This window comes from Podarcis pityusensis (genome assembly GCF_964106645.2).
Source record: "Podarcis pityusensis genome assembly, chromosome: 3".
Classification (NCBI taxonomy): Eukaryota; Metazoa; Chordata; class Lepidosauria; order Squamata; family Lacertidae; genus Podarcis; species Podarcis pityusensis.
The window spans coordinates 100,442,137-100,461,676 of NC_138026.1; the positions used below are offsets into that span (position 1 = coordinate 100,442,137).

The window sequence follows — 19,540 nt, forward strand, 5'->3', positions numbered from 1 at the left end:
ATATTTATATATTTAAATATAAGAAGAGCCCTGCTGGATTTGATCCAAGAGCAATATCTAGTCCAGCATCCTGTTTCACATAGTGGCCTCTGGTATGTTTCCAGGTGAGACAGAAGGACCCCCAGGCCTCTCCTGCTGTTGTTCCCCAGCTTCTGGTAATGCACAGACATATTGTCACTGAAGCTGGTGGTAGAATATAGCAATCATGACTTGGCAGGAACATTAGAACAGTACTGCTAGGTATCGCCTAATAAATGCCACCTAATATTATTAGATAAATTGCTACCAACAGTAGTGTGTCTAAAAACAAAATGTGTACTGTGTACATCTGTGACTCACAGTTTTTGCTAGCTAATTCCACAAGGGAAAAAATGTGTATTTTAGCAGAATTCTAATAGTATCCATTTCTCCACAGGCTTGATGTAGTGGCACCTAACAAGCCCATGCCCTAATTTTTCATACAATGGATGCACAAATGAATGTGCATTGCAACAACACTTTGAAATCACTGTCAAGCATTGAGAGGCTTGATGACGCATGCTAGGCTGTTGTGTTTTATTATACAATATTAATTCATCCTGTTACAACTTGATTTTGTTTTAGACCTCAAATCTCCTATTGGAGATAAAAGATGAACATCATTTCCCTTTCATTTTTATTATGCTTCCTTGTACACAGAATAGATAACACATAATATAGTTTCATGAATGTTCCATTCAGATTCGTATGATTAAAAAACACAGATTACATTAAGAGAAACAAACTTAACGCCAAGATACTGGATTCTGAGAAAGGGAACTGTGTGCTTGTTTTGCATACATGAGTTCAATTTGCATGCTTTGTTATACCAACTTAATGTGCAGCTCTCATCATTTCATTGAGGTTTCTATGCAGAGAGGCTCAGTGGACTCTGCCCAGCAGTGGTGATGGTAATAATGTTCATTTATCTATTATTTGCAGGATTTTGAACTTCTAGGAACAAAGTAGTGTGCTGTTAGGGCAGGCATAAAAACCTATATTATATGCAAACCTAGTTTGCTGCGATGTGACTCAACTTTTAGCATGAGACCAGTGAAATAAGTGGTCTAACTTCAGGCTAATGCTCCATGTAGTCTAGTAATGTCTCTGTTATCAATGTTTCCTGCACATGTCTTTCACATCACCTGCCTTTTTCAGAAATTCCCAATATTTGAGCCTGAGAAGCTTTGTAGTTGAGGTACTTGTGGTACCACTGAGCTGAGATTCCTGGATGGCAGGGGGTTGTACTAGATAACCCTTATGGTCCCAGATATAATTCTTTGATTCTATTATCTTCTGTAGATCTTGGAGTAATCACGGTGCAAAGATGCTCTCTTAAGAAATGGACGATGAGCATGATCTCTCAGGCCTGGGGGCAGAAAGAAACTTTTCGAGCCCACGAGTAATGCCATCACCTTTATTTACACATTGGTGTCCCTTCAATTCACTAGGGAGCTTCCCCAAGACTCTTAATAGACGTGTCACGCTGAGGAATGAACTTGAGAGTGATGCTAAAGAACAGTAATCTTCTTAGCAGAATAAGTTGGAAAGCACAGGGAGATAAATAAAAGGAATGTGAACAAATTAAAGGACTGGGACTAGCAAGGGAAGAAGCTCCCAGTGGAATTAATTACACATACACACAAGAGCTGAATGTAAAGCTGTTATACGGTGTAACATGTTGCTGCAGCTTTTTTTAAAGGGTGTAGAAGAAGGATTGTCATTTTTAGGCCTGAGCAATGGAGGTGAATGGAAAGGGGCAGTGATGCCACCTCCGAAAACAACTGCTCATGCTGGCCAGGGTGGAAGGTAGGGGTGTGTGTGTTAGCCATGATTTTTGCCCCTCCAGCTTCAGGCCAGTGCAACGGAGAGACCCATTGCTTATAGCTGGACTACCTAAGTGCATTCCTGATAGCCCAGCTGCATCCTCTCCTTGCTTATGTCGGCTCTGAGACCCATCAACCAGTGCAGCCCAGCAGAGTCCAGTGGAGGGAGACCTCTTCTGCATCCTGTCTCCCTGTAGCAAAGCAGGTCAAGGGTTAGGACTGATCTGCCCATTCCCTGTATACTGGTTAAGTACTGTATATAGGGGTTGTAGCCAATGATAGCTTTACACTAAGAGAAAATGCTTCCATTCACGTAAGGCAAAGCACCTAAATTTTACCCATCTTTGTGCTCTACTGCAACCTATCCCATATTGTTCAAAAGGCTCCCTCAAGTCTCAGGTGGGCTTTTTGCAAAGCCAGGTGATGCTAGGCATTTGCAATGAGTAGGAGATTGGTGAAAATTAGGTACCCCCGTGTTGTGTGAACAGAAGTAGACAACGCATGCCTTGGATAGGAGGTTGGAAGCTGTGGTAACTGCTTTTATAAAAATACATGAAAGTAAGAAATGTGAAGTGAAGACAGACATAGTGCAAAAAAAAAAAATTCACCAGCCAATTATTCAGCTGTGGTGCAAGCACTTTTGCTTCTTTGCTTCTTAAATGAAGTGGCAATTCTGTATGCCAGAAATACCTTCAGCAGGTGTCCATTAAGCATTGCATGAAACATTTGCTCATTGCATTAGATTTAAATGTATTTTTTTAAAAGTGCAAGGCTGCCTCCACGGATAGTGTGTGGAGTCTTTTGGTGACATCACAGAAGGTCCAGCCAATCAGCACTCTGCCCAGCCGCTTGTTCTTCCAAATTGCACAGCAATTCCCACCCACTCAGCTAGGGGAATGTTGGGACCGAGCATGGTGGACAGAGTTTCCAGCGGGGCCCCTTTTCTCTAAAAATCATTGCATGTGTCTTCATCCTACATTGAAACTGAAGGCAAATGTTATTAGGACCAGGGCTTAGTTAGAAAGTTTCATAATTCGGAACATGGTTCTAGGGAGTTCTTTCTGCCATGTTTGTTTTCCGTTGCAGGGCTCTAACTGTAATCGCTGGTAGAAATGAACAATGGCATTTCAAAAGAAAATAATGGAGGGAAAACACATGTGGCTAGATTAGAATTGCCAGAGCAAGCTCGCCATTGTTCTGCTGGAGAAAGTTCATTTTAGTATTCAACGATTAGGGGTTAGAACTTTTAAAATTAGTTATACATTTCCAGGGAAACTACAGTCGTGCTGGGCTATTTCATTTCTGACTCAACAATAACTCTCAATGATTTGCCACACCCACATCTTGCATGTTCCAAGTAGTTACAAGAGCGATTCTCTCTCCATAAAAATAATCCTAATGGAACATAACCCCACTTAGTGAGAGACTGGAAATGGAACAGAATGGGGGAAAGTGCAGGAGTTAGTTAAAAGGAAGAACATGCGAAAGACGTTGTAAGCTTTATAATAAAACTTACTGAGGGTTGGCACCTGCTTGTAGTTTTTATGGGTTGAATGCATTTCAGGAGCTCCAGCCATTATAAAATGAGAACTTAAGAGCAGAGTTTGTGTTTTTTGGTGAAGGTTTTGTGAATTTGAACTAACTTCAATCAGTCCTGAATTTGGGCTGAAGTGTCAGTCTGGGATTACTTCTAAAAGAATGGGAAGAGAAAGAGCAGAGACTGCAAGCATACAGCTAGCCAGGTATCCCGCTCATTTGGGATTAATTTGTCTCACATTCTGTGTGTGCGCACACACACCCTGGATTGCACATTCCTCATATTTGTTTTATGATGTATATTTTATTGCAAAACATGTATAAAATTCTAAGTGCTATACCATAGCTTTAATACAAAAATACAACCTAAAACCAACCAACAGCAGTATATTAACAAGGAGTAGCTATCAGAGAAAAGCAAAGCAAAAAATTAGGGAATTCAAGTGTAGAAAACAGGGTCTTGTCTTAAGGATCAGAGGGAGCTGGGCAAAAAAGCTTTCTGTTTTTACAGTATGTCTGAAGCAACTGATGACTGCTGCTTCATGTACAGCAGAGGGGGAAATAGTCCATTGTATAACAGTGTTTCTCTAACTTGGGTCTCCAGCTGTTGTTAGACTACAAATACCATCATCCCTAGCTACCAGGGATGATGGAAATTATAGTCCAACCACAACTGGACGCCCAAGTTACAGAAACACTGATTCAGGGGCACTGTGGTGCCATCCATAGAATTTCCCCTGGTGATCAAAATGGGTTAGGCGATATTTCATGTGACATTGCAGTCCTTAGCAAAAATTAAAAACTCTCAATATTCATGCCAGTTTTATTTGTGTGTCAGTACGTTTTAGTATAAAAACTCACCCATAATAACCATATGAATGCATGCAAGCATTCTTTTTGTAATAGGCGTCCCGAAACTTTTATTTCTCATATTGACTTGCACCATGCCCTATAAAATTACACCTTTGGAAGTTGTGCATGTTCAGATAAGCCATTATTTCTTCCAGCATATTTTTGGCCTCTGCTATTGTTTTCCATGCTGGATTAATGAAATAGGGAATTTATATCTTGCACTTCGGCTTTTACATTTCTGCTGAGGCAAAGCCAGATGAATTTTTGGTCTTTGTGATGCTGTGGCATTAAGTTGTATTTTAAAAGGGTTAGTGGATTTGTGTTGGAAGTGTGTGGAGATAGGATTACATAAAATAAAATACGTGAGCAAAGTTTAAAGTGCCTAGTTGGTTTTGAATTCTTCGGTTCACTGAAAGCATAATAAAAGGGGCTGTTCCTGAAAATTAAACTAATAAATCTTGCAATATACACATTCCTTATACAGCAACATCCTCCATTGTTTCATTGCATAGTTATTTGAATTAGAAATGTTCTCAGGTTCAATTTTGGCTCTTTTGAAAGAACTCAGTATTTTGGAATTTTATTCAAGCTCTTCTGCTGTAGTCTGACTTGTTGAGGTGTTGATTCTGCAATGCTATAAAGTATTGTCTTCTGTTTAACATACACTTCTAACAGGGGAAAAAAAGAGAGAATGAAGGTTCTACAGTACTTTCATACTTATAATTTGGACTGAGCAAAGGGGAAAGGATTGGATTTTGAAACTCCTCTAGGATGGCTTCTGGGATCTTAAAGGGCCAAATGATCTTTGCTCAAGTTTTGAAAGACAGAGGGTTATCCCGTTCCATCGAAGCCATATAGTTGATCTTGAAAGTTCAGACATGATGAACTTTCACATCTGATCTAATCTGAATACACTCTATTATACATGCAGTACCAAAAATGCTCTGTCAACACAAAGATTTCTCTTTGCATAATGGAACATTATATCCTTCTCCTTCCCCCTGTTCCACCCTAAATCTGTCTGAGGTTCCCCTCAACCCTCAGAAAAAATTAGGGGATGGAGTTGGGGAAAGGGAAGGAAATCCCATTGTACAAGGGGAGATATTTACAGGAATGGGCTCCTGTGCAGAGATTATGCATGAGAGGCATAAAAAACAGGCATGCCTTCCTTACTAATCCCTATCCAATGCCGTTCAAACAAACGCAGCCTTTATTTCGGCCTTTCAACCTAAGGTAACTTGGTTTGTGTGGAATTTAGGGCAATGCAAGGCTGGTGCCTTTTTCTAAACGGACAGCAGAATAACTAGGTCAGGAAAGGCTGCAATCCTATGCACACTCCCTTGAGAGTTGAATTTGATAGGATTTTCTGCTGAGTCAACATGCACAGTAAGCCAGTGTGGTCCAATGGTTAGATGGTGTTAGATGAGGAGCCAGGAGACTCCAGTTTCTAATTTTCACTCAGACATGAAGTGGCTTGGGCCAGTCACCATTTCCCAGTCTAGCCTACCTCACAAGTTTGTTGTGAGACTAAAACAGCGGGGTCCGAACCATCCATGCCATATTTAGCTAACCTGGAGGAAAGGTGGGATATAAGTGTATCAAATAAATAAAAGTGAGTTGTAAAAATAGCATCATTATGAATTCTTCCTGTTTTGGTTCCATGACAGATCCTCATTAATGAGAGTATGATGAGATTCAAACACCATTGTTTTTCAATTCAGGTGACAGCTAATTATGGAGCACTGGAGATAATTGCCTGCCTTTTTGCTTTGTTTTCTTTTATTCCACCTGAACCTTTTCTCAGGAGGCTGTGAATCAGCTGATGAGCACTTTTATGAGGTACAGTTCTGGTTGATCACCTCAAAACAAATAACGTAGAGCTGGGAAACCTTCAGAAAAGCACAACTGAAATAATCAAGGGATGGAGCAACTCCCCTGTGGCGAAAGCTTGCAGACATTTGGTACTTTTTAGTGTAGAAGTTATGTGTTAAGAGTGTAGAACATTACATGTGATGTGGATAAAGTGAACAGGGAGAAGTTTCCCCCCTCACAGCACTAGAAAACGTGGACTTCCATTGAAGCTGAATGTTGGACGATTCAGGACAGTCAAAAGACTGTACTTCACACAGCCTGGCAACCAATACAGTTGCCACAGCTTTCACTTTCAGTAGCAGCAGTGCACACATACATAGACACACACTTTGGAGGTGGGGGAGGTGTGCTACTGCAATGAGCCCTACCTCTGAGAAGTTGTTAGAGAACTTCCCCTCATCGGGAGAAAAATCCAGTGAAATGGTCCACCATTTTCTCTGTCCGCAAATAGAGGACAACAACTATTCATGTGCCTGGGTTTGGGTGGTTACTCCGTCACTTTAACCCAGGGGTGAGGAATCCTTGAATGACAACTCCCATCATCCATTGCCATTGGCCATGCTTGCTGGGGCTGATGGGAGTTGTAGTTCAGCAACATCTGGCAGGTCAAAGGTTCCCTACCCCTGCTATAGCCAACACACCATGACGGCTCTTATGAGAGAACTGTAGGCAAGTAAAATGGTAACTTACTGCAGAGGAAAATCAGGTCACATTTGTGCAACTGTCTGAGTAAGGGCTTGTGAACAGGCCTGCCCCATTTTACAATGACCCTTGAATGGTGCAGCTTCTCCACATAGGCTGGGCTTGGATTCCAGTGCTGCTGAGCCAGAGCCAGAGAGGAAGGCACCCCTTTGCTGTTGGACTTCAATGGATGTATCTGCTCCTTCACTCCATTGCCCCAGTCTTGCACCCAACAGACTTCCAGTTTATTGGTACATATGCTGTGCTTTATGCTTGCTATAACATTATACATTTTATTTTTATTTCCATATCGTCTTTACAGTTTGTCTTTGTTATGCAGTCATTGTCCTACAAGGTGTTTTTAGTTTTGTTTTCAAGTGGTACAATGTGACAGGTTTAATTTGAAAAATAGCAACTACTAGATCCCAATGCTCACATGGATCACGAAAGGGCGTAGGTTTGTAGAGTGAGGAGTGGCGCTGCTTCTTTTTCTTTCACTAACTAGTTGGTAAGAGCACTAAACTCTTAATTTCAGGGTCGTGGGTTTGAGCCCCACATTGGGCGAATGATTCCTGCATTGCAGAGTGTTAGACTAACTTGTTGGACCCTTGTGGTCCTTTCCAACTCTGCAATTCTGCAAATCTGTGAAAGCCCCAAATGTGAACTCCTGCTCATGAGTAGGTCTGGGTGCTCTGGTCCTGACCACACTGAACCCCTGATTGCTGACATGTCTGCTGAGATACCCATGAACCTCTGCTACTGATCTGCAGGATTCTAAATTATGGTCCAGAGTGGTGTTCTCCAACCTTGGATGTCCATATGTTCTTGGATTATACTCTTCCCCAAAGAGTTTAGCCAATGGTTGCGGATGATGTGAGTTGTAGTCCACCAACACCTGGGGACCTAAGGTCAAAGAACACTGGTCTAGAGCAGAATGGGCAGTTTTGTCTGCTGAGTGACACATTCTCTCAGAGCCAACAATGGGTGGAGCCACAGCAAGAGTGTTCTGAGTTAACTAATCCTGGAATAAAGATCACCTTACTTCAATTTTCACCATAGCTACCTCAGTCCTATGTATGTCTTCTCAAAAACAAGCTCTACTGAGTTTGATGGGATTATTAAAAGACATAACAAACCAATACAGCTACAGTTCTGGAGAGCAAGTGAAGTTAATTCCTTTCTGGTTTCGTTTGCTACAAACACATAGCAGAAGCCTTCCAATTCTCTGTTCGTTCTCCTGGTTCTCTCAGTGTCTCTCTCAACAATGGTGTCCTTCTGGATCACCCGTCTGGGCCTGGCTCCAGAGGTACATTTATTCAGAGGTTCCAGACCACCTTGCATGGGTGTCTTCAGAAGGTGGTGCTGGGGACACAAAATTATGAACCCTAACCAGAGTTCCCTGGAAAAGAGGATTGATTGTTAAACCACTCTGAGAATTGTAGCTTTGTGAGGAGGAGAATAAGGGTCTCCTAACAACTCTCAGCACCCTCAACAAATGATAGCTCCCAGCTTTCTTTGAGGGAATCTGTGACATAGTATCATAGTGCTTTAAATGTATGGTGCAGATATCTGGCTGCCTATAGTGCAGATGCACATAGGAGAGTGAAATCCTTGCAACGGCACCAGTGCTGTCTTCTTCCAGGAAAACCTGCCAGCCGTTATTGATCTTTTCATCAACGGGACCCTTGACAAGCTTCGGAAAGCTGTGGCTGTCGTTGGTTCTTCATCCTACCCTACTCTATCTTAAAATAACAATCTGTTTTTGATCCCTAGATGCTGACAGACATTGTGAATTTGTTGGAAATCCTTTGAAGATTAAAAGCACTCGGAAATCATTATCATGTATCATTGGATACTTGGGTGAGTTCTTGTTTAGCGAAATGAGTCGTAAGTCATAAAATGAGTTTTTAAATGTCCTATCCATGGCCAGCCCACCCATAAGGCAGACTGAAGCAGCTGCCTTGGGTGGTAGAATGCCAAGGGTTGGTGCCTCCATGGGCACCTCTCCTGCCACAGCCAGAGAAGTGTGGAGAAGTGGCCGTGGCTTCCAGCGAGATCTCTTGAGATCTTGTGGAGCTCGCCTGAGATCTTATACCTGCCACTGCTTCTCCTCACTTACCCCAGGGCCAGGGGTGTCCTGCCCACCACCACCAGAGAAGCAAGGAGAAGTGGATGTGGCTTCTGGGTTCCGGTGAGATCTTGCAGATCCCTCGCACGATCTTGCTGGAACCTGTAATGTGCAGCTGCACAATCCTGGTAAGGCAACACCTTTCCATTTCACCTCAGGCAGGCAGCAAAATGGGACGGGCTGCCCCATGTCCTATCAAAAGTCCTGTCAAAGGTCTTTCAAACATAATAGGCATGTTTCAGTGTGCAGTTGAGATTAATTGAATAGCTGTATATTAGGTTTCTGGCGGCATGTTGATAGCAAGGACATAAGGAAGAATTTTTTTAATGGAACCTTTCTTCTCAGGGCCAGTTTACAGACATGATAGTTCATTGTGTGTTGTTTGTTGCTGAATCATTGGTATTTCAAAAATAAATAACTGGCTGACTGTGGCATGGGGATGAGGGCTTTAACCCCCCGCCCCAATCTTGAATAGAATTGCCCTTTTCTGTATCTGCTATATGCAACAACAGAAAAACTTTCATTTGCCACAGGTGTGGGGAGTGGGATGATGATTATATTTCTTACCTGCCTTCCACCACCAGGTCTCAGGGCAGGTTCCAACAATTTAATATTAAAAATGGTTTAAAGCAAATGGCCATCACGGGAATAGGGTGGGTGAAGAAAACATATCTCAGGTGTCAAAAGCTAGGGAAAAGTGCTTCTTCTTCAGCATACATTGGAAATTGTTTAAGGAAGCTGCCAGACACAACACTGTGATTGGAATAGTGGAAGAGGCAAAGGACTAAACAATATGCCCTGTGCTGTATACACACACATATAAACACATGCTCTGTTGCTTATCTGGCTTATCTCATCACCACCCCTCGGTTAAGTTAAGCACACTAGGCCAAATTATGTGACAAATATCACATCTATTTTTTTTTTGGCTCAAATGTGCTTATTTCTGACATGCATACCTGTGTTCAACGTAACAGGTAAGCAAGCCTTATGCTATTGAACAATGAGATGATCAATGCAGTTAATTCTACCATCTGTGTGCCAGGCTGATAAAGGGAAATCCTGTAAACATCTATTTAAAGCTGGTGCACCTTTTCCAAAATATCTGCATGCTGGGAAGCAATATGGTTTTTAAAAAAGCTTTTAAACGAGCAAGTGCTGGAAGAGCAGCAACCCCAGGTTGTCAGTGGTGTGCCATTTCAACTAGATTTTACACAGCTTAAATCACTTTTCTCTTCTGCTCTCTTCACAGCAACAGTTAAGGTCAAGTAACTGAAGGAGCATTTTCCTGTTCTTTTTTATGTGGGGTAGTGTGATAACATCTCTAAGGTTTTAGATCCTGAAGTAGGAAAATCGGAAGCATACCGTTGAGATGATGATGATTTGAAATAATTTCAGCAATATATCTTTTGTCGTCCCCCCCTGCCAAATCACAGAGATTCATCCTGCCATGAAGCCTAATATAATCAAGTCAACACCAAGCCTTCAGAGTTCAATGGCAAAGAGGTTGCTCGCTCCCCCTGGCCACTCATCGTTAAGTATTTTGGGGAAGAGAAACTACAGCCACCATCACAACGGCCTGGATGGTATGTGTAAATAAACTGACATCTGAAATAGCTATTCTTTTTATGCAATGTGTGTATAATCTAAAGGCAGCATCTTTGCTTCTTTCAATCTGGGCATTGGTATCTTCTGCAACAGGCTTCCTCAACCTCGGCCCTCTGGATGTTTTGAGACTACAATTCCCATCATCCCTGACCACTGGTCCTGCTAGCTAAGGATCATGGGAGTTGTAGGCCAAAAACATCTGGAGGGCCAAGGTTGAGGAAGCCTGTTCTACAATAATAGTCAGCTTGGTCCCTCTTTGACGATAGGATTGGAGTTAACATAGGACCATTGGAAAACAAAGCCCAGTTGCTAGGTTGCAAGTGAGGCCAGTGGTTCTAGGGGAGAAGAAAGCAGGCAGCCATGGGCCCTGATGTGCAGGTAGGCCTTGGCAGTTGCTATGGCATCAGAGCCTTGGGACCAGAATACAAGGCAGCCTGGCAGTGAAGTATTTAGGGAGGGGCAGCTGGTCTGGTGGGGAAGACATTTGTGAAGGAATTCCCTGCAGCCACCACCCCCCCCATTGAATCTTCCTGCTCTTTGTCAGGTGGAGGACGGGAGATGCTACCGTGCTGGAAGCCATGCATAAAATGTGGCCAACACTTTTAAATTAATTACTAGAATGTGCCCGGGGGATGTGGGTTGTGTCGCTGTCCCTTTTCTCCTGTCCGTCATCCTATTTCAGGGAAGACCAGTGGCTGTACTTGCTGGAAAGATCCATTTAGAAGCAACTGTCAGTGGAAAAGCATTTGGCTGCTGAGCGGCTGAGCTACTAATCAGGCAGCATTCAGTTCAAATATTAGTGACATTGTCTTGGCTCCAGATCCCTATCTGCAATATGCCAAGGGAGGGAGGGTAGTAAACAAGGTAATGTGTGTGATGTATTTTGAGCATTCTATGTAGGTGGTCAATAATCCTGAATATTAACCATGTTAGCATTGGAAATGGCAAGCCAGTTTGTGTGTATGCAAAATGCACCGTGCTTGAATTTATTTATTTTTTGGCTTGAATTAATGCAAAGTATCCCAAGGGGAAGAGCCATTAGGCAATTTTTACTTCTGTGTTACACTGCTGTGAGATAAGTGGGCTTTTTAAAATTTTTGTTAGCTTTGCTTAATTTTGGATTGTGAAGCCTAGACCTAAGCAATGGATTACCACTTTCCAAGCAATGTATTTGATTTGTTAATCTGCTACAGAGATATGCTTTTTATATTGATCCGCTGTGAACTCGCTATTTAATCTAGTAATAGTTTAAAACTGTTTTGGGAAGATCAGCACATGATTTTCATTCATAGCTCTGTTTTGATTTCACTTGTTAACTTGTGCTGAATATGTGCACAATATGTTTGTTTTGTCAGCCGAGGGGTAATGTGCTGAAACTGGCTAGAGTATAAAATCTCTCTCAAGGGATTATTCAGATTTTGCAGCCCTAAACTGATACAACCCCACTTCCCATTAATCTGTGGTGTTTGCATGACTGATTACATTAAAAATGCATCATATTCCACCCCTCCTTCAAAACGCTGGATTAGGTTCCTGGTTGAAAAGATTACTGAAGCATTGCGCATATTTGAGCACTCAAAGCCCTGTATAAATGGCAACGCTTACAATGACAATATTTGTAATGGAACCACCTATACAAGCCCCAAAGTGGGTATTAGGAGACATTTGTTTGGTTCACATTAACCAAATGTTCACTTCCTGAACCAATACCAAAGCTGAAACAGCCAACATTTGAATTTTGCACTTTTCTGAATTTTGCATATGTGTATATATTAAAATGTACATACAGTGGTACCTCAGGTTACAAACATCTTGGGTTACAAACACTTCAGGTTACATATTTCTATACAGACTTGAGCAGTTCCAATCCAGCTGAGCTTTGCTTGCATTGGACAGCCTCTGGCCCATTGAGGTCTAAGCTGCTTATGCATTGGGTGCTGTTGTTGTTTAAAAAAAGCCTGATTAATCATGTGCAGATAATATACAATTATTTGTATACAGTGGTACCTTGGGATAAGAACTTAATTTGTTCCGGAGGTCTGTTCTTAACCTGAAACTGTTCTTAACCTGAAGCACCACTTTAGCTAATGGGGCCTCCCACTGCTGCTGCGCCGCGGCCGCACAATTTCTGTTCTCATCCTGAAGCAAAGTTCTTAACCTGAGGTACTATTTCTGGGTTAGCAGAGTCAGTAACCTGAAGCGTATGTAACCTGAAGCGTTTGTAACCCGAGGTACCACTGTATTGTATATAAAAGAACAGTACTCCATGTGGGTATATTTCTGCAGACTCATTTTGTATGTATTAATATGCAAGTATTTTTATAAAGTTATGTGCATTGTTGAATATATGTGATTATTTCAGGAAACCTGGAGTATATATGTATATAATATTTATGCAATATTATACATATAATAACAATTATAATAATGTAAATTTCATGTGAAAATTGTTTTTAGTTTTAGTGGGACCATTAAAAACCCCCAAACCTCTTCTTATCAATTTCCCTTGGCAAGGCAGGAATTTTTTTAAAAAATCCATACAGATAAACTCAACAATGAGATTTTTTAGAAAATACCATATCTAATTTAGTTATGCATCTGGATCAGTTGTGTGCATGGTAGCCTGTTTCTGCGTATGGGCCCTCTTTACTGGACTGAAGCACCCATCTTTTGTGGAGAAAATAGGTGCTGAGACTGGAAAATATTTAGGTGTTGGCATTTTCCTCCACCATCACTCTTAGTTTGCTTCAGTGAATGGTAAAGGTAATCAGCAATTCAGGTTCTCAGCAAACATGTCAGGATGCATAGTTTTTTCAATAACTCTTGCTGGACGGTGAAAGTTCTCAAGTTAGCAGAGTGAACACCTCCATCTCCGTGTGCTAAGAAAAACTCAATGAATCATTTTGTGTGTGTCTCAAGTTACAAAATCATGAGAAGCAAAAATGTCATTGCTGCCTTCACTGTCTGGCCAACACTTTGCTTTTAAACAGGAAAGATTCACACAATGACATGAGAATGGAAGCTTCACTTCTCTCCACATCTGGAAGTACCGTATTTTTCGTTCTATAGGGCGCACCGGCCCATAGGACGCACCTCGTTTTTTTTGGGGGGGGGGGAAATGAATAAAAAAAATTATTCCCCCCCCCCGCCGCGGCTGCCGCCCCAAGCCTCACGTGCTTCGGGCTGCAGGCTACCGCCCCAAGCCTCGCGCGCTCGGCGGGACCTCCTGCCGGGCGCGCAAGGCTTGCAGACACTCGCCCGAAGCACGGGGAGCCCTCCGGAGGGCTCCCCGTGCTTCAGGCGACAGGCTGCCGCCCCAAGCCTCGCGCGCTCGGCGGGACCTCCTACCGGGCGCGCAAGGCTTGCAGACACTCGCCCGAAGCACGGGGAGCCCTCCGGAGGGCTCCCCGTGCTTCGGGCGACAGGCTGCCGCCCCAAGCCTCGCGCGCTCGGTGGGACCTCCTGCCGGGCGCGCAAGGCTTGCAGACACTCGCCCGAAGCACGGGGAGCCCTCCGGAGGGCTCCCCGTGCTTCGGGCGACAGGCTGCCGCCCCAAGCCTCGCGCGCTCGGCGGGACCTCCTGCCGGGCGCGCAAGGCTTGCGGACACTCGCCGGGGCTGCAGGCTGCTGCCTGCAAGCCTTGTGAGCCCGCGGGAACTCCCACCGGGCTTGCAAGGCTTGTGGATAGTTTCCTGAAGCCTGGAGAGTGAGAGGGGTCGGTGCGCACCGATGCCTCTCGCTCTCCAGGCTTCAGCGAAAGCCTGCATTCGCTCCATAGGACGCACACACATTTCCCCTTCATTTTTGGAGGGGAAAAAGTGCGTCCTATGGAGCGAAAAATACGGTAATTGAATTATATATCTTTGTGGCGACAGATTTCATAGAATGCCAAAGTAGGCTAGCTCAGTGCAACTGACAAAGTGCTTGTTTGCAGTATTACCTGAATATAGCTTGTTTTATTTTATGTTATTTAGATTTATTGCCAAATCAGGGCAGGTAAATAAAAGTAAAAGCCCTCCAGCAAAATAAAATGCAATCAAATCAACAAAATTACCCTGCCGTTTCTCAAATGAGCCCTAAACGATTCTGAAAAGTGCTCAGTCTTAGACTTTGATGCGTCTGTACATATGGAAGGGCATTCCATAATTCCAAATCAGTAGCAGTGATGGGGTTTTCAGTGGGCAGGTGTAGGGGATTCTCTGGGGTAACTGTGCCCCTGAAGGACCAGGTGCGCAGCCTGGGAGTCATTTTGCTCTCCATGGAGGTATAGGTTAATGCTGTGTCCAGGGCAGCTGCCTACCAGCTCCATTTGGTACACTGGCTGAGACCTTGCCTGCCTGTGTACAGTCTCATCAGAGTGGTACATGTCCTGGTTATCTCCCGCTTGGACTACTGCAATGCATTCTATGTGGGGCTACCTTTGAAGGTGACTTGGAAACTACAACTAATCCAGAATGCAGCAGCTAGATGGTGAGTGGGAACGGCCGCCAGGACCATATAGCACCAGTCCTACACTGGCTCCCAGTACGTTTCCGAGCACAATTCAAAGTGTTGGTGCTGACCTTTAAAGCCATAAATGGCCCTGGCCCAGTATACCTGAAGGAGCGTCTCCATCCCCAACGTTCAACCCTAAGATCTAGATCTGAGAACTTTCTGACGGTCCTCTCAATTTAGAAGTGCTGGGACATATTTTTGGAGACAGGAAGGAAATGAATTTAAACAATCCTTAAAAGCAGTATTTGATTTGTTCTCTCTTTACCCCTTCTCTTCTTTTTTTCTTCATTGACATATGGAAAAGCACCTGACATTTCTGTCTGAAATCTGTATTCAGTTCCTAGCTCATCTCCTTGGAAAACAAAATTCCAATATGCAACCCTGAGTTACCTTAATGTTTTAGCAATGACATAAACACTTATTCCAAGAGTTGCTGGAAGAAGCCTCATTTGTTATTACATTTTATAACTTTGGGGGCTCTCAAATTATATTTCTGTGTAACATCAATTTTACATGGAAGCATATGTGATCTTAATTTAGTAAGCTTGCTGGTTCCCAGTATACTTATTATAACACCCCCCCCCCAGTGCTACATTAGAGTTTCTCCTTGTGAAAGAATAAAAGTAAGATATAAATATGAAAAAAGAATAAATAATACAATGCAGACTGTAGAAAACAGTAATGTGGAGCAAAGCCCCTATTTCTCAGGTGTGGGGCCCTACAAATAAATACCTAAACTTAATTCTCTTTGTTTAGCCAGTGTGCAAGCCAGTGGTGTAATGGTTAGAGTGTCAGACCAGGACCTAGCAGACTCTGGCTTCAAATCTCCCCTAAGCTGTGAAACCCACTCGACTGACCCAGCATCAGTAGACTAAAGTCCAACTACAAATGTTCCATTAGGTTACAGTTTTCGGTATGACATGCACTCCATTCTGCTTTAGACCACTTTCTCTGAATGCTAGTGATTTATAGGTTCCTGCAAAACGTTATTCTCTGACTGCACCGCAATTATATTTTCTTGTTTGCATCTAGGAACTTTGTCTTAATTGTCTAGCTGAAATTGTCAGACTTGTTTCCTCAAGTGATTGTTCTGCTTTTAGCAACATTGATTAGCTAAGCTCAGATTTTCATTTGACGCAGCACTGCCAAAGTAGCTTCACCTGTGGGTACGAAAGGAAATTGCATCCAGGTTAGTTTGACTTCAGCAACTTCAAAGCCCTTAGAAAGCATAATAAAAACAAATCATGTGTAAACATCTTGGGGAGCGGGGACTGATTGCTGGCAACCAATCTAGATCTGTTCAAAACTAATTGTGGTAGGACAACCCGGTTTTCCCTAGTGACGAGGAAGTGATTTAGTAGGCCAAGGGGGACCTTTCTGGTGAGCTTGGTAATGGCCAGAGGCCAAGAAACTGTTCTCATGGGTATGTGATCCAATTTTTACTCCTGAATGTATTAATTTTGAATCTGTGTGGTGCTTGGATGGGACACTTATCAGGGAACCAAATATAACAGGGCTGGGGAAATGTTTTCAAGTCTGAGGGTCACAAGCCAGTTGTGGAATGAGCCAGAGGCAAAAATGTGTGAGATTTTTGTCAAAGGACAAGAGCGTGGGCCAAAGGATGCAAATCTTACCCTTTAACAAATGGCTATCCAGCCTCTACTTAACTCATCTCTGGTGAAGGACAGTCCACTGCCTCTCAAAGCAATTTGTTCCACTGTCAAATAGCTGTTAGGAAGTTTCTTTAAACATATAGCAGAAAACGGCTTCTTTGCATTTTCCACCCATTAGTTCTTGTCCTGCCGTCTAGAGCAACAGCAAATAAATCTGCTCCATTTTCTATGTGCCAGGCATTCCTATATTTGAAGATTGTTATCAATGCCATCTGCTGTGGTGGGCCCTGTAATTGCAAGGTTGCCTGTAGTTGGAGCTCTCTGTTTGGCATTCTGTATCTTTCAATATTACGGTTTCTCTTGAGGAAGCTGCAATGAAAATAATTTGTTGTAAAGGGATGTGTGTAAGCCAATCTAGGTCTAATCTGTGGTGTTGTGTGTGGTTTTGTTTTAGGACTCTCCAGTCATACACATGGGACTAAAATGGTAAGTTCTAACATTTTTCTCTCTGATTTTACTGGATTTGGACTTAAAGAATGTGCAATCCTATGCATGGTTACTCAGAAACTAATGTGTCCGTTAGGATTTGCTCTCAAGTAAATGTGCATAGGAAGGATTGCAGCCTTAGTACCAGAAGTGGCTCAGAGGACAGGGAGGGGCGACAATGCTTGCTGCCTGGCAGCTGGGTTGCTGATGTTTACTGGGAGAGATGGGGAAAATGGAGTGGTGAGGAGGTTGTTGTGGTGCCAACACACCAGCAGGAGCACCAGATAGGTTCCACACTGATACCTTTGCACTGGACCAACCTCTCTATTGCCTTTTCCCTCTCCCTCCTGGTAAACAACAGCAACATGCCTGCCAGGATGCTCCTTCCTACCCGATGAGACACCTGGTGGCATCTTCCTCTGAAATCTATTGTGCGTGGGGAGCCAATGTGAAACAGTGGCAAACAAGTGTTGGATTTGGAGACACAGACGGCCAAGTCCCCATCCCTAATTTTTCACAAAGTTTATCTATACCATGTGGTCCTGGTCAAATGAATCTAAGCAATATTGTTATTGCTTCTGTGCAATAATATTTCATGTATTGTGAGATGGCTATTCTCATGATGTGTGTTCATCTTCAAGAGAGATACTGTTATTTTGATTTAAAAATTATGTTACAAATCAGGAAAACCCCAATAAATTCCTAAAGCAAATACTTAACAGTTGTCTGCTTTTGTTTAAAGAAATGAAAACATGGTTAGCAGCTGAAGCTCTGGTAGCAAACATTGGAATGGCAGCCATAGTTCCAGTTCTTTTCTGCTGTTAAAAACATATAAAGAAAGAGTAAGACCCCCACAATGACTTGAAAATTGGGAAGATTAGCGGGCTGAATTATTAGGATCATAAATATACCTTAGAGAAAAGTCATACATGAAATCTACATTTCATCTCATCAGCCAAGGAACTCATAGGGATATTTTAGGTTGGAGTGAAAGGTTCAAGTACCAAAGCATTCTGTCCTGGGCCATATGCCAGGGATGGGTAGGACTGATCCCTACAAGTGGCCCCATCTCTTCCATTTCTTTCTCCCTCTTCTATTCACCCCCACCCCATCCCTCAGTGAGAGGAGAGAGACATCACAATTGCAAGACGTCTGAAATGATTGCTTGAAGAAGGTTTCCTTCTTCCTTCTATCCTTCTACCCATGGTTTGGTCCATTTACCTGGTAGATTATCTCTCCCTCCCTGGGTGATAAGATTCTTGGGTGAGCACCTTCCTTCGGTCCCATCAATATCAGAGGCACAGATGGTGGTGACACAAGAGAGAGCCTTTCATATGTCTGTGGCAAGATTGTGGAATTCCTTCCCAAAAGAGATTAGACTGGCTCCCTTCTTGTTATATTTCAACTGGCAGGTTTCTTATTTAAACAGGCCTTTGAAAACTAAGGAGCAGACAATGTTGGCAGCTAGCAGGGCAATCAAGAGTTCAGTACTGGTTCTAAATGTCCTTTATTGTATTTTAGCAATTGTTTTTAGTTTGTTTTTTTAATTACTTTGTATTTTAAAGTGGTTTCTAAAAGGTTGTAAGCTGTCTGGAATCCCAGCTTGGGAGAAAGGCAGGCCATAAATACATTAAATATACATTAATAACAACAATAACAGAGAATATACCGTCCATTTCGACTTTGTCCCACCACATTTTTCTTGGTCTGCTAGCCATATCCTTTTTTTATGGGCTTCCCCCTCGCACCATGAATTTAACCTGATGGCTACATGAAATTAGTCGCAAAGGCCACAGGTTATCCACTCTTGCGTGACAGTAGCATCATGCCTTTCTCACCAACTTGTACCCACCTGCTCATACAGAATTTGAGTCATTTAGTGACTCATAGCTCCAATCAAATCTCTTGTTGTGAGCATAGCTGTCAACTTACAGATTTGAAAATAAGGGACCAGCAGCCTTGAAAATAAGGGACCAGCCACCAAAATAAGGGACCTGCAGCCTCACCTGTTCCAGGCACTCCAGTCTTCCTGTCCTCCTGCAGTCTGGTCAAACTCATGCTTGTAGCTTCGAGAACACTGTACAACCAACTTTGTAACCAGAGGTTCAACTGAATAGAATCTGAATCACATGCACCACAAGGCCTATGCAGCCTCAACTTAAGATGGCTCCCCGGCCTGGCTTTGCACTGCAAAGTTTGCAGCAGCACGTGCAACAAAATGGCGTCCAGCATTCGAAAACCCCCTCAGCTTGCATTAACTAGCCACACACAAGGCATGCAAGCTCCACCCCCCAGTCTTTCTTAGACTTCTTATTGGGTGAGCAACACAGCCAAGCAACACAGTTGGAGCCTCCCTCCTCCCTGGCCGGCAGGGAGGGAGGGAGAGGAGCTGCTTCCTTTGAAATTTAAGGGACATCATTTAAGGG

General features: G+C 43.0%; 1 protein-coding gene across 5 annotated transcripts in view; it reads left to right on the plus strand.

Moving 5' to 3' along the window:
• MTA3 (metastasis associated 1 family member 3) overlaps window positions 1-19,540 on the plus strand; it is a 118,262-nt gene that overhangs the window by 68,937 nt on the left and 29,785 nt on the right. For all 5 annotated transcript variants that reach the window (XM_081000525.1, XM_081000526.1, XM_081000529.1 and 2 more), the window contains exons 15-17: window positions 8,559-8,645; window positions 10,350-10,499; window positions 17,083-17,114. In XM_081000525.1, the coding sequence (XP_080856651.1) occupies window positions 8,559-8,645; window positions 10,350-10,499; window positions 17,083-17,114 (269 nt within the window). The remainder of the gene's footprint in view (window positions 1-8,558; window positions 8,646-10,349; window positions 10,500-17,082; window positions 17,115-19,540) is intronic.